This window comes from Dreissena polymorpha, chromosome 4 (genome assembly GCF_020536995.1).
Source record: "Dreissena polymorpha isolate Duluth1 chromosome 4, UMN_Dpol_1.0, whole genome shotgun sequence".
Lineage (NCBI taxonomy): Eukaryota > Metazoa > Mollusca > Bivalvia > Myida > Dreissenidae > Dreissena > Dreissena polymorpha.
In genome coordinates, this window is record NC_068358.1 from 31,462,041 (window position 1) to 31,478,836 (window position 16,796).

Genomic DNA, 16,796 nt, shown 5'->3' on the forward strand with positions numbered 1-16,796 from the left:
CAGGGATTATTGCATGAGCATAAAGTGTGGTCTCCGATAAGACTGTGTAGCTGGCTGTGCACTGGCTAATGAGTGACCACACTTACTGCTTAGACTGTGTAGCTGGCTGTGCACTGGCTAATGAGTGACCACACTTACTGCTTAGACTGTCATTTCACTAAAAGACTTCCTTTGAATGAAAAATACCATAAAAAGCTGAAAGAGTCATCCCTGATAAGCCTTTGTGTACCGCACAGTTTGTCTAGGTTGACACTACGCGTACACATTAAGACCAGTTTTCCCAGTGCCCTGCTCATATCTTTTGATGCTGTGACATCCGTGTGTGACTTAAGAAGGCATCAATTTTCTTACTATTGATATACGTGGCATCCAAAATATGAATATAACTTGATCTGCTGCCAGTAGAGGTAAGTTTCAATATGGAACTGAAATAATGTACAATAGTATGAGAATAATGGCTCCATGCAGCTTCAGAAATTAGTTACATGTACCTGTACAGTATTGCATACTTTTAAACATATTGCTGCTTTGTTTTCGATTGTAACGTAAATGGATAATGCGTTACACAAAATGCAATTTGTTGTAAAAGTTTGTGTTTTGATTTGGAATTGTTGTTTTCTTTATACATGTATGTTAGCTTCATGAAATTGATGTCATTAATTGTAGCCAGCTCGTCGTCCACCGTCTGGCGTCTGTCGTCCGCCTTCCACGTCGTGCTAAAACCTTAACATTGGCTCTAAAATCAAAGTGCTTCCACCTACAAATTTGAAACTTCATATGTAGCTGCACTCAGATGAGTTCTACATGCCTTACCCATTTTTGGGTCACTAGGTCAATGGTCAAGGTCACTGTGACCTCTAATACAAAAACTTTCTTCCTTTTCTTCTGCCAAGCTTTCATTTATTCAAAACTGCACCCACAGCCAAGCGTTGGCACTCGCTGTGCGGTGCTCTTGTTAAAATAAATATCTGTCTTTAGAGAATGCACTTAGTTGATCTTTCAAACGGTCTTTGAACACCGAGGGTCTTGTAATTTACGGTTGCTTGTTAAGGCAACTTGTCTCTTGTACCGCAATAATGACATAGACATTTGGTTTGTAAATACCTTGTGCAAGGTAAATTATTTAGACTAAATTGACGCATGTGGTCCCTAATTACAACTGGGGAATTTGTTCTGGTCTTTTTTTCATTACGTTTATTTCCAGCTTTTTTGTATCTTTTTTTATTGGTTGAAAATCATTGTAAATGTAAAGCAATTGATTCATACAGGTAAAAATATACGTCAGGTAGGCAATCTAAACATTTATAATAATTTTTTCTGCCTATAGTTCCAATTATGGGTAGCTTCAGAACGGATATAAATATAAAACCTCAAAGTTCAATAAAAATGATCTACAATGCATCAGAGTGGACATAAATCAGCTGTAATAGTGAGCTTATAAGTTAGTAAATGAACTTCACTCATGTCATATCTCGACATCTTTGTACTGCACCATGTCATATCATTTTTTCATCAACATGTTGAATGTAAAGTCGAATTTTTTTACCAATATGATTTATTTTTAAGAAACCCTGGTTACTTGGGGACATTGGTTAATATAATTGTTGGTGCAAAAACTTGTTCACTGGCATACCTGTAAAGAAATTTGTAAACTAGAAATGGCGCAGCAGAGGCCGACGCGTATCCCCACGCCGCATGTTTGACCCAGTTGCGCCCCAGGGTTGGTAATGGGGCCATGCATAGTTGATATTGACTGTATTGTCATAATAGAGGTTCAGTATCAATTTGAAGTGAATCCATGTAGAAATGAAGAAATTATAGTAAAAGGCAATTTTGGGTGGGCGTGGCCTATGTGGGCGGGGTGCCCCAGGGTTGGTAATGGGGCCATGCATAGTTTAGATTGACCGTATTGTCATAAGAGAGGTTCAGTATCAATTTGAAGACAATCTGTGTAGAAATGCAGAATAATAGTAAAATAACCTAAAAAAATGAGTAAAAATCTCTGACCTGGCCCCACCCCAACCCAAATGGTTTTTTTATCCAGGGTTCAGATCAAAATTCCAAATAGTGCCGGGTCACTCATATGCTCATAGCTACCATGTGTGTAAGTTTCAAGGTTCTAGTGCTAATAGTGTAGGAGAAAATGGCCAGGACAGACGGACGGACAGACAGATGGCGGAGATTACCACGCGTGGGGATAATAAAGTGTTAAATATGGGACAAATCCCTGCATTGTCGACTTTAAAAAGCCATATTTCAATAAATCCTGAATATTAATAACCAGGATTTTTCTAACATACATGATAATACCTCCCTCGCATACACCAAAATATATTTTAATTAAAAAATGCCTTTTAAACAATTATAGAACTGGATTTACTTCCCTACCGAAATTCATCGAAATTTATCGGCAACTTCTCCTAGCACATCCAACTTCTCACAGCATATCGGGTTTCAGGGGGTGAAGAAAGGTCTTAAATTATATATTACTTTTGTATGGGACTACAAATATGTGACATCTAAGTGGTAAATGATTAATACATATAACTAAACGGAAGTAAGTCTCGTTTCCCCGACAGAATACAATACAAGGATGATCTACCTCTCTGTTCGCTTCATGTGCAATATAATTTATAAGTTCAAACTTAAACTAATTTCACATGCCCAAACAAGTGGAACAATTTACTTTTCAAGAAATATTAAATTTAAAAAAAAATCAAATTCTGTATTGCATATTTGTTATTTTATTAAACAAATTATAATGATACACTATATGAAATATTACACAAATGCACTGTTCAAGTGTATGCACTATATGAAATATTACACAAATGCACTGTTCAAGTGTATGATACATGTATCATACTACTTGGTATTGTTAACTTAATTTTACTTATCCTCTGAGTGGGTGGAACACAATCTCATATTATCAACTTATGCATTAAACCTCTTGCTGGAACATCAAGTGCATCCCACATTCCACATTTATGGGATACATCTTACCACATTTTGTAGCTAAAGGACCGCTAGTTATAATTTGTTATGGCATTTTCATTGAGCAACAACAGCACTTGTTTTTGGTTTTAATACCATGCATTGTCATATAGATAGACTAATGGTGATCTCTGTAAGTAGTAAATAAGCCTTGTTCTGTGAAAACTGGTCGTAATGCATGTGCGTAAAGTGTCGTCCCAGATCAGCCTGTGCAGTCCGCATAGGCTAATCAAGGATAACAATTTCGGGCTTAACGAGAATATCATATTGAAGAGACTTCCTGTAGAGAGAAATTCCATAGAAGCAGAAAATGTTGTCACAGATAAGTGTGTATGGACTGCACAGGCTGATCTGGGACAACACTTTATGCACATGCATTTAGCCTTGTTTTCCCAGAATGAGTCTCAAATAATTCAGTGACTGGTTTGTTGTGTTTGCAGGCACTACCGTCGTGAGTTGCTGAAGCAGTTAAACAAGGACCTCAGAGAGGAGTTGACCTACATCTCCAAGATCATCACACAGCATCCCAAGAACTACCAAGTCTGGTACGTACGATAGCATGTTGAGAAAAATAGGCTTCAGTTTATTTTTATGCCCCCCCCCCCCCCCCCCCCCCTTCGAAGAAGAGGAGGTATATTGTTTTGCACATGTCGGTCTGTCCGTCCGTCGGTCCGTCAGTCCGTCCACCAAATGGTTTCCGGATGATAACTCAAGAACGCTTACGCCTAGGATCATGAAACTTCATAGGTACATTGATCATGACGTGCAGATAACCCCTATTGATTTTCAGGTTACTAGGTTAAAGGTCATGGTCACGGTGACTAGAACCAGTAAAATGGTTTCCGGATGATAACTCAAAAACGCTTACGCCTAGGATCATGAAACTTCATAGGTACATTGATCATGACTGGAAGATGACCCTATTGATTTTCAGGTCACTAGGTCAAAGGTCAGGGTCACGATGACTCTTAACCATTAAAATGGTTTTCGGATGATAACTCAAAAATGCGTACGCCTAGGATCATAAAACTTCATAGGTACATTGATCATGACTCGCATATGACCCCTAACGATTTTCAGGTCACTAGGTCAAAGGTCAAGGTCACGGTGACTCAAACCAGTAAAAGGGTTTCCGGCTGATAACTCAAGAACGCTTACGCCTAGGATCATGAAACTTCATAGGTACATTGATCATGACTCGCAGATGACCCCTATCGATTTTCAGGTCAAAGGTCAAGGTCGGGACGACTTGACACAGTAAAATGGTTTCCGGATGATAACTCAAGAAAGCTTACGCCTAGGATCATGAACTCCATAGGTACATTGATCATGACTAGCAGATGACCTTATGATTTGCAGGTCACTAGGTCAAAAGTCAAGGTCACAGTGACAAAAAACGTATTCACACAATGGCTGCCACTACAACTGACAGCCCATATGGGGAGCATGCATGTTTTACAACCAGCCCTTGTTTTAATCAATTTCTAACTTGTATTTATTTATGAAATCGCATAACAAATCTTTCAAAAATGATAAATTACAGAGTACATGCAATATTTTATAATTCATGGTTTATTAGCTTTTGTTGTTGATATGATTGTTTTAATCATTGTTTGTTGACTTTGTTGTTAATAATAATATTATCTTGCCAGAGTTAAGGTTTGCACTCAACCATGGTGTTTTGTGTACTGCACTATGTCAGGGGTATCATTTGCTACTTTTATATCTTAATATAAACAAATTTCTGATATGGGTGAGTGTATAATATTTGTTGTCACAATGCAGGATTTCCCAACACTATATTTATATACCACACTCTGCAAAATTGAGGTTTAATGCATGTGTGTAAAGTGTCATCCAAGCGTATGCGGTCTGCATATGGTTGAGTGTTCAGTATGATATATAGAGAATATTATGTGAGTTTTTGATAAAGTTCAAGTTAATCTTGCGAGACTTAAAACAGTGGTAGTGCGAAGCTTGCAAATGATTGTAAATTAACCTATTATTTCGTCCCTTTTGCCATTAATAATAATAAAATATTGCATTTTTTACGATTTTATCTTCCCGTAGTTGACAAAAACATATTCTCCAATTTTTGGAAAAACCCAAATCTGATCTAAAAATAGCGATAGTACAAAGCTAAAGTTTATACGATCTTTGTTTTACTATCTATTAATTATCTGGTAATAGGATAAATTTGTTTTCACAATGCATGATTTCCCTACAGGCACCACAGACGTGTGATCATTGAACGTCTCCAGGACGCCACCCAGGAGCTCGACTTCACGAGCGCCGTCCTGAAGGGGGACGCCAAGAACTACCACGCGTGGCAGCACCGTCAGTGGGTGGTGAGAGAGTTTGACCAATGGGACGGCGAGCTGGAGTACGTGGACAGACTCCTGCGGGAAGACTTCAGGAACAACTCCGCCTGGAATCAGCGATACTTTGTCATCAACCACACTAGTGGCTTTACAGATGATGTAATTGACAGAGAAATCAAGTGCGTATGCGGTTTAGATAATCTTTTCTTTCATTTTTAATGGGTATTTATGGCCTGTTGATTCAGTGATCATCGTAACATGCTTCTGTGTGATCTTTCATAGACAAAGAATAAAATTATCGGTGTTTCACTATCCAATAAACAGCATAAAGTTTCAGGTCATTATGGTTTATTTCAATGTTCCAAAACACTGTTAATGGGAAAATATAATAATGTAATTCTTAATTTATTGGAAGTCTTTTTGCATGTAGTGATGTGCATTTTTGCATCATGCGTGATAGTTGAATGTCCCTTGTCACATGAACTTGGCTATAGAGACTATTTCTTATGCCAGCCATGCTGTATACTGACAACAATGGTTTTTATTGTTTTCAATTCATGAAACATAATAGTAACTACCTTTTGATGCTCCCCCAAAATTTATTTTTCACAGAGTTATGGCCCTTTGAAATTTTCAATTAACTGTTCATATAGTGCAATTCTTGTCTGGGCTATTTCTCAGCAACTAATGACCGAAATTCAATGAAACTTTATGGGAAGCTTCACTACCAAAAGGAGATGTGCATATTATCAGCCGGTTCTGGTCGGATGATTTTTCACAGAGTTATGGCCCTTTGAAATTTTCTATTTACTGTACATATAGTGCAATTCTTGCAAAAGGAATGTGCAATAGGAGATGTGCATATTATCAGCCTGTTCTGGTCGGATGATTTTTTCACAGAGTTTTGGCCCTTTGAAATTTTCCATTAACTGTACATATAGTGCAATTCTTGTCCGGGCTATTTCTCAGCAACTAATGACCGGAATTCTATGAAACTTTATGGGAAGCTTCACTACCAAGAGGAGATGTGCATATTATCAGCCGGTTCTCGTCGGATGATTTTTCACAGAGTTATAGCCTTTTGAAATTTTCCATTGTACATACATGTATAGTGCAATTCTTGTCCGAGCTATTTCTCAGCAACTTATTACTGAAATTCAATGAAACTTTATGGGAAGCTTCACTACCAACAGGAGATGTGCGTATTATCAGCCGGTTATGGGCGGATCATTTTTCACAGAGTTATGGCCCTTTGAAATTTTCTATAAACTGTACATATAGTGCAATTCTTGTCCGGGCTATTTCTCCCAAAATACTAACTGGACTTCAATGAAGCTTTATGGGAAGCTTAACTACCTTGAGGAGAGAAGCATGTTACTTGTGGGTTCTGGTTAGATGATTTATTAAGAGAGTTATGGCCCTTTGAAATTTTTAAGTTGCTAAACCATCCATCGTATTATTTTGTCCAAAGTTATGCCCCTCAAGACGTTTCCTTTTATCTGAATATATAGTGCAATATTGTGACAAAAAAAAACTTTGGGGGAGCATCACCCGTCTCTGACGGTTTCTTGTTTGTTATGATATTGCCATTTTCAATATTTGTTCTGAAGTTTAATTTAAGTATAATTATTTGCCTGTCATTTAGATGGGCTGTTATCATGAACATGTCGTATATGGGACTTTTCTTTCAGATTTACTCAGGACTATATTAGGAAAGCACCCAACAATGAAAGTGCATGGAATTACCTGAAAGGGTAAAATTATATACATGTAATACACATGAATATACATGCTTTGGACTTTACAAAGTTCATAAAAAAATCTTTTCTTTTTTCTCATTAAGTACATGTTAATTTACAATGACGCTTTTCAATGCAATAATTTAATACAACTTTGAATATAAAATGAAATATTATATTTATGAAAACATTTTTTTTGTTATGGTCATTAACTTTTACACTGTGTTGTTAGCTCAACTGAGCACAGCGTGCTCATGGTGAGCTATTGTGATCTCAATTTGTCCCTCGTCAATTGTGCGTCAGCAATCTTTACTTTGTGAACACGCAATCATATTTCAGCCGCGTTTGAAATCATGAAATAGGTCTGTGGGTGAAATTATACATCATGTAACTTGCTCAGTATATTTGTTCTAATGATATCTTGCCCTAGTTCTTAAATGGTTCTTTAAACATTACAAAAGGTGATGGTACAGCTTAGTTCATTTGAGCCTCAGTTGAGCAACTTGGGACCTTTGGCCCTCTTATAATAATAAGAACATCAGTTTTCATGGGATATTTTCACACATTTTTATGCCCCCCTTCGAAGAAGAGGGGGTATATTGCTTTGCTCATGTCGGTCTGTCGGTCAGTCTGTTGGTCCGTCCACCAGGTGGTTGTCAGACGATAACTCAAGAACGCTTGGGCCTAGGATCATGAAACTTCATAGGTACATTGATCATGACTTGTAGATGACCCCTATTGATTTTGAGGTCACTAGGTCAAAGGTCAAGGTCACGGTGACCAGAAATAGTAAAATGGTTTTTGAATGATAACTCAAGAACGCATACGCCTAGGATCATGAAACTTCATAGGTAGATTGATAATGACTTGCAGATGACCCCTATTGATTTTGAGGTCACAAGGTCAAGGTCACGGTGACCCGAAATAGTAAAATGATTTTCGGATGATAACTCAAGAACGGTTTTGCCTAGGATCATGACACTTCATAGGTACATTGATCGTGACTCGCAGATGACCCCTGTTGATTTTCAGGTCACTAGGTCAAAGGTCAAGGTCACAGTGACAAAAATCGTATTCACACAATGGCTGCCACTACAACGGACAGCCCATATGGGGGGCATGCATGTTTTACAAACAGCCCTTGTTAACAATTTGCATAATAGGAAAATATCATTTAAACATGGAATGATGGCAGAATGTGCAATGTTGATTTTTTTGTGTCATATTCACTATTTTTGCACGTACTACTTTAAACATATTCTTTTAAGCTATTTATTCTTTGAAGTATTTGTAAAGATTAGCAGTACATCAAAGTCAATGTCTCAAATACTGGGACCAAACTTGTATTCACAGGGTGTTGATGGACCGTCAGCTGCAGAACTACCCGGCGGTGTTGGCGTTCTGCCAGGGTCTGTACGATGATCGCTACCGGTCGCCATACCTGATCGCATACATGATCGACACGTACGAGGAGATGTTAGAGCAGGGATGTGACAACCAGGCGGACACACTGAAGAAGGCGGGAGAGGTATGGGCAGGGGCTGCAGTCTTTATTGGCAATGTCATAGATTCATAACTGTCCAATAACCCATATCCATTGCTGTTCACAGGCCCAAATCCATTACTGTCAAAATCCCAAATCCATTACTGTCAAAATCCAAAGTCCATGACTGTCAAAATTCCAAATCCATTACTGTCAAAAGTCCCAAATTTATTACTGTCAACAACTCCAAAGCTGTTGAAAAGTCCAATATCTATTATTGTCCAAAGTCCCAAATCCATTTCTAGTCCAAAATCTCATATCCATTAAAGGCACAACTTCCAAATCCATTAGTGTTATACCCATTACTTTTGAAAGTTTCCAATTCATAAGTGTCAAAAGTCCCATATCTGTACATGTAGAAAGTCCCAAATCCATTACTGTCGGAAGTCCCTAATCTATTAATATAAAACATCCATAATCCATTACTGTCAGAAGTCTCTAATATGTTAGTATCAAACGTCCATAATCCTTAACTGTCAGAAGTCCCTAATCTATAAGTATCAAACGTCCCTAATCCTTAACTGTCAGAAGTCCCTAATCTATAAGTATCAAACATCCCTAATCAGGTTTTTTTTTGGGTTGTAGTGGAAGGGGCCTTTAGCCCTTAGGTTGGGGAAATTTCATGCGCGATTTTCCACTTTTGGGGAAATTTCACGCACGATTTTCCACTTTTGGGGAAAAATTGCGTGCGTTTTTACCTTAATAGGGGAAAAATTTTAAGGGTCTTACTTTTACTGTTAATTGGGTTAAAAAAACAAAAAAAACTGTTATTTTTTTCATACATCAATATATGTGGTTAATTTACATGTTAGGATTTCACTAGACTCCTGAGTCTGATGATCATCTTGGCTGGGACAGACTTTGACTGACTTTGTCAAAGTGATCACTTCATGACAGGGACTAACTGTGGCCGGCTGTGCCAGACTGAGTTGACCTTGACAGGGACTGGCTGTGACAGTTTCAGACCGTTCAGGAACAGACTGCTGCAGTGGACTTACTTTTGTGAAGAAAGCTGAAATAACCGCGTTATTCGCAATTTTTTGGGGCTTTTTCCGGTAATTGCGCCAGTTATGCGACATTTTGTCGTTTTTGGTGACATTTAAGGTCACAATACACCAAATAGTTTCTCTATATAATTCAATATAAAAGCAACAACTTTAAGCCAAAATTAAGTCAACATTATGCGCATACAGACCCCCATAACCATACCTTTTCTGAAAGAGCATTCTTAGCTGAATTGAAATAAAGAATAAAAAAGGTATGTCATGTACAATGCAATAAGAACTTACCACAAATCAAAATGGACTGTTTTCTCAGCCTTTTTTTAACCCCTACTCTCCAGAAAGAGGTATCCGCCAAACCGTGTTGTTTCCCCTTGTAGTCTCGAATCTTAAACATGACATTGATTGATAAGTGCACACCAATGCCTTACCTAGTAAGAAGAAAAGTTATTATGCGAAAGAACACAGCAACACATGTTTAAACCATAACAGCATATCTTCCTTTGATGTACTTTTAATTTTTTAGAGAGTACAGCCCTTCATGAAGAATTTATTTAGTGTATTGTAACCTTAACGTAAAGCGAGTTGACAGTTATCGTAAATCGGCCAAGGGAGGTAATCATTGTCGTAACATTTATACAGTACAGAACGGCGTGTACGGGTTGGGAACCATAATTGGACGGGTACCAAACGGTGATTTCGAGCGAATTTGTTGTAAAATTCAATCGTTTTGATCTGTTTTATGGAGGGGAAAAGCTTCCGCTTGGGGAATTTTTCGGTCTGGAAAGGGGAAAAAAGTAGCCTAGATTGCTTGGGGAAGACGCCGATATTCGGCGTCTGTTATATAAGGTAAAAAAACCCTGCTAATCCTTAACTGTCAGAAGTCCCTAATCTATTAGTATCAAAAGTCCCTTATCCTTAACTGTCAGGAGTCCCTAATCTATTAGTATCAAAAGTCCCTAATCCTTAACTGTCAGAAGTCCCTAATCTATAAATATCAAAAATCCCTAATCCTTAACTGTCAGAAGTCCCTTATCTATTAGTATCAAAAGTCCCTAATCCATTTGTATAGAATGTGCCAAATGAAATGTCTGGTAATCTTTGCCAATTTCACAATTTACTAGCTAGTAGAAAAATAACCATATACTTGACCAGTATATTTCAACACACCACGAGGATTCAGATTCTGGTATTTTCCCTGGATCTTGTGCAGTTTAAAGGGCGTTATCCCAGATCGGACAGACATAGAGAAGGCAGTATTTGGCCTCAAATGGACACAGTCACAGTTGTCAGTTGTTAGGCTTTAGGAAACAAAACTTTAAAGAAGTTATTGTGGCTATTATGAAACTTAAAACAGCAGAAAGGGAAATTTAGTTGGTTTTCAATTGATTGTTTCTTACTTGGAGCAGTTATAAACACGTTCAGAAACACATAGCTCCCTGCCTTGAATGTTTCTTCAATTTTAAATTATGTATTTTGTATTAAATTTGTGTGTTGAATTTGCAAAATTTGATGATTGTACTGTACAATGAATTAAACTCTTGTTTTTATGTCCCCGGTAGGATGGCATATAGCAGTTGAACTGTCCGTCAGTCAGTATGTCAGTCTGTCCGTCCGTCCGAAAAAAACTTTAACATTGGCCATAAATTTTTCCATATTTAAGTTAGCAACTTGATATTTGGCATGCATGTGCATCTCATGAAGCTGTACATTTTGAGTGTTGGAAGTTCAAGGTCAAGGTCATCCTTCAAGGTCAAAAAGAAAAAAAGAAAAAAATATTTTCAAAGCGGCGTTCTCATGAAGCTGCACATTTTGAGTGGTGGAAGTTCAGGGTCAAGGTCATCCTTCAAGGTCAAAGGTCAAAAAAAAAAAAAATATTCAAAGCAGCGCAATAGGGGGCATTGTGTTTCTGATGAACACATCTCTTGTCTATATCATGACGAAAGTAGTGTATTTCGTATTGAATTCTTGTTTTCTTTGCAAATTTGACAATTTTAAAGTATTTTATATTCAATTTTTGTTTTCTTTTGGAAAATTAATCGCTTCCTACATTTACAGCTATGCGAGTCCCTGGCCAATGAGTACGACCAGATACGGGGCGAGTACTGGAATTACGTGTCACGCTCACTGAACTCCAGGTTTGGACTCGAAAACAAGACACAACAGGCCCAGGCTGCCTCATAACTGTCATCTTCCTACCATCTCCATGGCAACCAGCCTCAAAGCTGCGCTTTACAGTCTGATTCTTTTTGATCCGTTTTTGTGGATCATCATGTAAAATATTGAGACTGCAGACTGTTGGTTTTCGCTCTCCATGTTCAGTGAATATTGTTTTTATGGGCTTTAACAGCTGTAATCTTTTTTATTGGGATGGTAGGGATTTCAATATAAGTTATCCTTTTTGGTTTATTACAAATGTTTTAATTTGTTATGTATTGTAAATGTAACAATGTTTTATTGTACCTGAGAGCTTTCTTTCTTTAAAATGTACATGTCCAAAACATAAAAAAACTATTCATGTCCCCGATGTTTTTATTTCAAGTAGGTTTATTGTTTTCACACATCACATTTATACTACGCTAGATCTTCAAGTGATTATTCTTAAAGTATGCATTAAAATTTACTTCATTGTCTCCATTATTGACTGATATACAAGATGTAAAAATATTCTTATCCTGTAAATGGATTGTGAAAGAGATATATTGAGATGTGGTTAAACTCCCTAAATGGAAATGTTATTTTTTTTTGTTGAACTTGAATAGAAATATTTGTTTACCTGGGGTTGCAGCTTTTCTTTGGTATCATCCTGGGACACCCCACATATTCGACAATGTTGCGAGTGTGTTATATTTGCATGTTGTTTTTGTACAAATATCCAAGCGTTTATTCAGCAATAAATTACGCTGAATTACGTCGAAAGGGAGAAAGCCAATATGTGCATTTCCTAACAATGTCACAGAGTGCTAAGTACTTTGAGTATTTAAATGTCACATTTCTCAGAATGTTTTGCTATTTATATTTGTGTAACTCGAAATGTTTCTGTTATCCTGTAAAATATGAGAAAATCAGCTAGAAAAGCGCAGTTGTATGCGTGATATTTATTTCAAATTAAGTTATGCATTCATATTTGTATGCCTTCGGATCGAAAGTTCGGGGGAATATTGTTTTTGGCCTGACTGTCCGTCATTCATTCATTCATTGTGTGTGTCCCAAAACTTTAACCTTCGTTAAAGTATGGTAATAACTTTTTGAATATTGAAGGTAGCAACTTGATATTTGGCATGCATGTGTATCTTAAGAAGCTGCACATTTTGAGTGGTGAAAGGTCAAGGTCATCCTTCAAGGTCAAAAGTCAAAATACAATCCAAGGGAAGTAATAAGCTTTAAAAGGGAGATAATTTCTAAACCTGCCAAATGATATATTGAATTTTCAAAGCGGCCCAATAGGGGGCATTGTGTTTGTAGCGGATCTGTGGTCTAGTGGTAACACACTGGCTTCACAATCCAGAGATCGCTGGTGCGATCCCCCGCTGCACCTAACCTACTAACTCGTCTTTGGCATGAGACGTTAAACCGAGGTGCAGTGTACTAGGTGCTATACACCGGGCACTAAAAGACCCAGGGTCACCTCTGGAACGGGGTGTCTCCTGTATCTTGCACTATCCTCCGTAACCAACTAACACTTCTTTCTGGGGACGATGGCCATATGGGAGACAATCCCGGTGCACTCGATAAAAAATAATGAAGAAGAAGAAGAAAAGGGCATTGTGTTTCTGACGAACATATCTCTTGTTTTATTTTAAAATGAAAATATTGTTAAATAGGAATATTAATAGAGAGGCAGCTATTGTTAAGTATATATTTTGTTACATCCAACTAGATGCGTAGGGCGCTTACCCATGTTGGACATTTGTGGTTATTCTGTTATGAAATCTGTTGTTCGATAACCAGATACATGCAGTTTTGATTTTTTTTACATAGCTGCTACAACAAGCGCATTTATTACACAAGTTCTATTATCTGTTTGCGTTTAAATCATCAAATCTTGTGTAGCTTAAGAAATGGCATATCAATTGCTGAGGGCTCAGTTAGACTTTGTCGGTCACAGCCACGGAGAAGGCAGTTTTAGGCTCAGGTTTTTGTCCCCATTTTTTTATAGGAATGGGGCCAGGGCCCTTTTTGGACTAAGAAAAATCACATCATGTTGACTAAAATTTCGATTCTAAAGTTGAGGTTTGCTTAGGAATTACATCATATTGAAAATAAAAGTGTTGTTTACAATTTATTAGCTAGGGTTCAATTCATAAGAGCTTGATAGGGATATGGAAGTATTTTTATTTATTTTTTTACTTTGAATTGGGATTTTTGGGGAGTCTTTTTGGAAATGATGTTTACTTTTGTTGATTTGGAATGGAGTCAGATTTACGCCTAAATTTTGAAGGAAAATGACCGGTGGAGCTATATTTCAAATATGACTTTCTAGGATTCACAAAGAACAGAACAAATTATTGGTTTTGATGTGCTATAATATTATTTACCCAACTTTATTAACATTTGTATGAGAATTTTTTTCAAACTCATGAGTGTAATACTACATAGGATTTTGATGCTTATAATTGTGTATGTGTAAGATGATTTAGGTGAGTAATGCAATGATCAAAATAACCCTGCACAGGTTATCGTTTAACTGGGCTGTCAATGTCTAAAAGGTGCATGATACTACATCCCAGCCTCAAAAGGCTGTTTGTTAAATTGCAATTGCTATACAATGGGATGTTAGGACAATGCATAATTAATAAGTTGGTTATAATATTCAGGGTAACATTAGTTATTGTTATTGGCAAATTTGGAAAATAAAACACATTTTTATCATGATAAAAACATCTCATTCACATTTAAAAGTATTCATAACTTATAGCTATTTATTTTAGAGTTTTATTGGCATCAGAATATTTACTTATTCACTCTCAAATCATTCCTTACATTATTTTGAATCAATTAAATAATATGGTCAGTCTCTTTTGACCATTTGATTGACATTGCATGTGCATTAAATTAAATATTGGATTACAGATTTCTGTTTCAAAACTTAGTGATCACTCTCAATCACTAAATGTTGTTGTACTGTGCATTTCATGTAATTTATTGATTTAACCTGCCTAAAATATATCTTAAGTTCACATTGTTAATAAGTGAACTTTCTTAGAAGATATAAGCAAAATCTGCTTTATTATGTGTAAGAATATGTGTCATATACTCGAATGAAAGCATGAGAAAATTCATGTTTACATGTTTTCTCTGATATTATTTCATGCTTACCCGAATTTTCTTATTACAGTAGTAACTACTTGTTATTACAGATACGAGTACTATGTTCCTAAGTAACCTTTTGTTATTTAACCACTATTCACTCCATGTTATAATAGCTATAAGTGCTTTTTTGCTAAGAAAGTTTGTGTTATTTTATCATGTAAAATTTCTGGTATCAAGTTTTCATATATTAATTTTGAATTTGTACTTGTGTGCTTATCTTTTTTGTTTCAGTTGATTCACTACCTTTGTTTGAAGTTTCTATGTTTGGAAAAACAACATAAATTTGTTTCAACTTGTATAATTTGTTGTGTTTGCATTGCACATTCAAGGGAGGCCCAACCTGGCAACAGTCAAGATATGGGAGCCCAACCTTTTCTGATGGTTTTCGTGCATATTCTTTCAACAGTTTCTGATGAGTTTCGTGAAATCTCTCAATTGTATTTTAAATAGAGGAACTTTGTTGGTTTTGGAGGATTATCAATTATATTTCATGAGGAATCAGAGAAACTAACAGGAGATTTTTGTGAGAATAATAATGTCACCATGTCAAAAATCTATGTCATTTCAAAGCAAAACTTTTGTTCTATGTTATACAATCACTGATATTTCTATATAAAACACAGAAATAACAGTTTTAAATGTTATTGAGAAATTCTTAATTACTAGAATGTTGTACATGATGATTGTGTTGAAGTAAATTTATTCAATGCAGGATATAATTGAGGCCCATATAAGGAATGTACGTTACAAACAATTGGTAAATATACACAGTAATTAAATGTATGTCACATAAGCTTCCCTGAATGGTAAGCTTTTGAGAGCGCCATTTGTGTATCATGAGTTGTTCGTAGCCCAATTAGTCTACCTACTTACCTTTAGAAGCCAAGTTTATTTTCCAAGTCTTCTTGCGCGTTGGTCTAAACATTTGTCCAAATGTAATCTCCGCCAAGTTAGAAACTGGGTCACGTGAGGTCAAAAACTAAGACAATAGATGAAACTTAAGAAAATGCTTGTTTCATCTATAACATCATGTAGATTGTAAGTGGAAACCTCATGAAACTCTAAACAGTTATTCTAATAATATCTTTGTTAATTTCTAATGGTTCTGTTGTTTTTAGCTCACCTGTCACGAAGTGACATGGTGAGTTTATGTGACCATGTGATGTCCGGCGTCCGTATGTGCGTGCTTGTGGGCGTCCATCAACAATTTGCTTGTGTAGACAGTAGAGGTCACAGTTTTCATCCAATCTTAATAAAACTTGGTCAGAATGTTTATCTTGATGAAATCTGGGTTGGGATTGTATTTGGGTCATCTGGGGTCAAAAAATAGGTCACTAGGTAAAATACTAGGTCAAATAATTGAAAAATATTGTGTAGACTATAGAGGTCGCAGTTTTCATCCAATCTTTATCAAATTTGGTCAGAATGTTTATCTTAATGAAATCTGGGTTGGGATTGTATTTGGGGCATCTGAGGTCAAAAACTAGGTCACTAGGTTAAAAACTAGGTAAAATAATAGAAAAACCTTGTGTAGACAATAGAGGTCGCAGTTTTCATCCAATCTTTATGAAATTTGGTCAGAATTTTTATCTTGATGGAAACTGGGTTTGGATTATATTTTGGTCAACTGGGGTCAAATACTAGGTCACTAGGTCAAAAACTAGGTCAAATAATAGAAAAACCTTGTATAGACAATAAAGGTCACAGTTTTCATCCAATCTTTATGAAATTTGGTCAGAATCTTTATCTTAATGAAATCTGGGTTGGGATTGTATTTGGGTCATCTGGGGTCAAAAACTACGTCACTAGGTCAAAAACTAGGTCAAATAATAGAAAATCCTTGTGTAGACAATAGAGGTCGCAGTTTTCATCCAATCTTTATGAA

At 36.5% G+C, this 16,796-nt stretch overlaps 1 protein-coding gene across 2 annotated transcripts in view; it reads left to right on the forward strand.

The window, feature by feature from the left end:
* LOC127879779 (protein farnesyltransferase/geranylgeranyltransferase type-1 subunit alpha-like) overlaps positions 1 to 15,173 on the forward strand; it is a 40,116-nt gene extending 24,943 nt beyond the window's left edge. The window contains exons 3-7 of one of the 2 annotated variants that reach the window (XM_052426833.1): positions 3,435 to 3,539; positions 5,222 to 5,494; positions 7,007 to 7,069; positions 8,408 to 8,582; positions 11,657 to 15,172. In XM_052426833.1, coding sequence (XP_052282793.1) covers positions 3,435 to 3,539; positions 5,222 to 5,494; positions 7,007 to 7,069; positions 8,408 to 8,582; positions 11,657 to 11,782 — 742 coding nt within the window. In that variant the 3' untranslated portion in view covers positions 11,783 to 15,172. Of the gene's footprint in view, positions 1 to 3,434; positions 3,540 to 5,221; positions 5,495 to 7,006; positions 7,070 to 8,407; positions 8,583 to 11,656 lie in introns of both variants that reach the window. The other variant, XM_052426834.1, reaches the window with a different exon arrangement.
* The last annotated feature ends 1,623 nt before the right edge of the window (positions 15,174 to 16,796 follow it).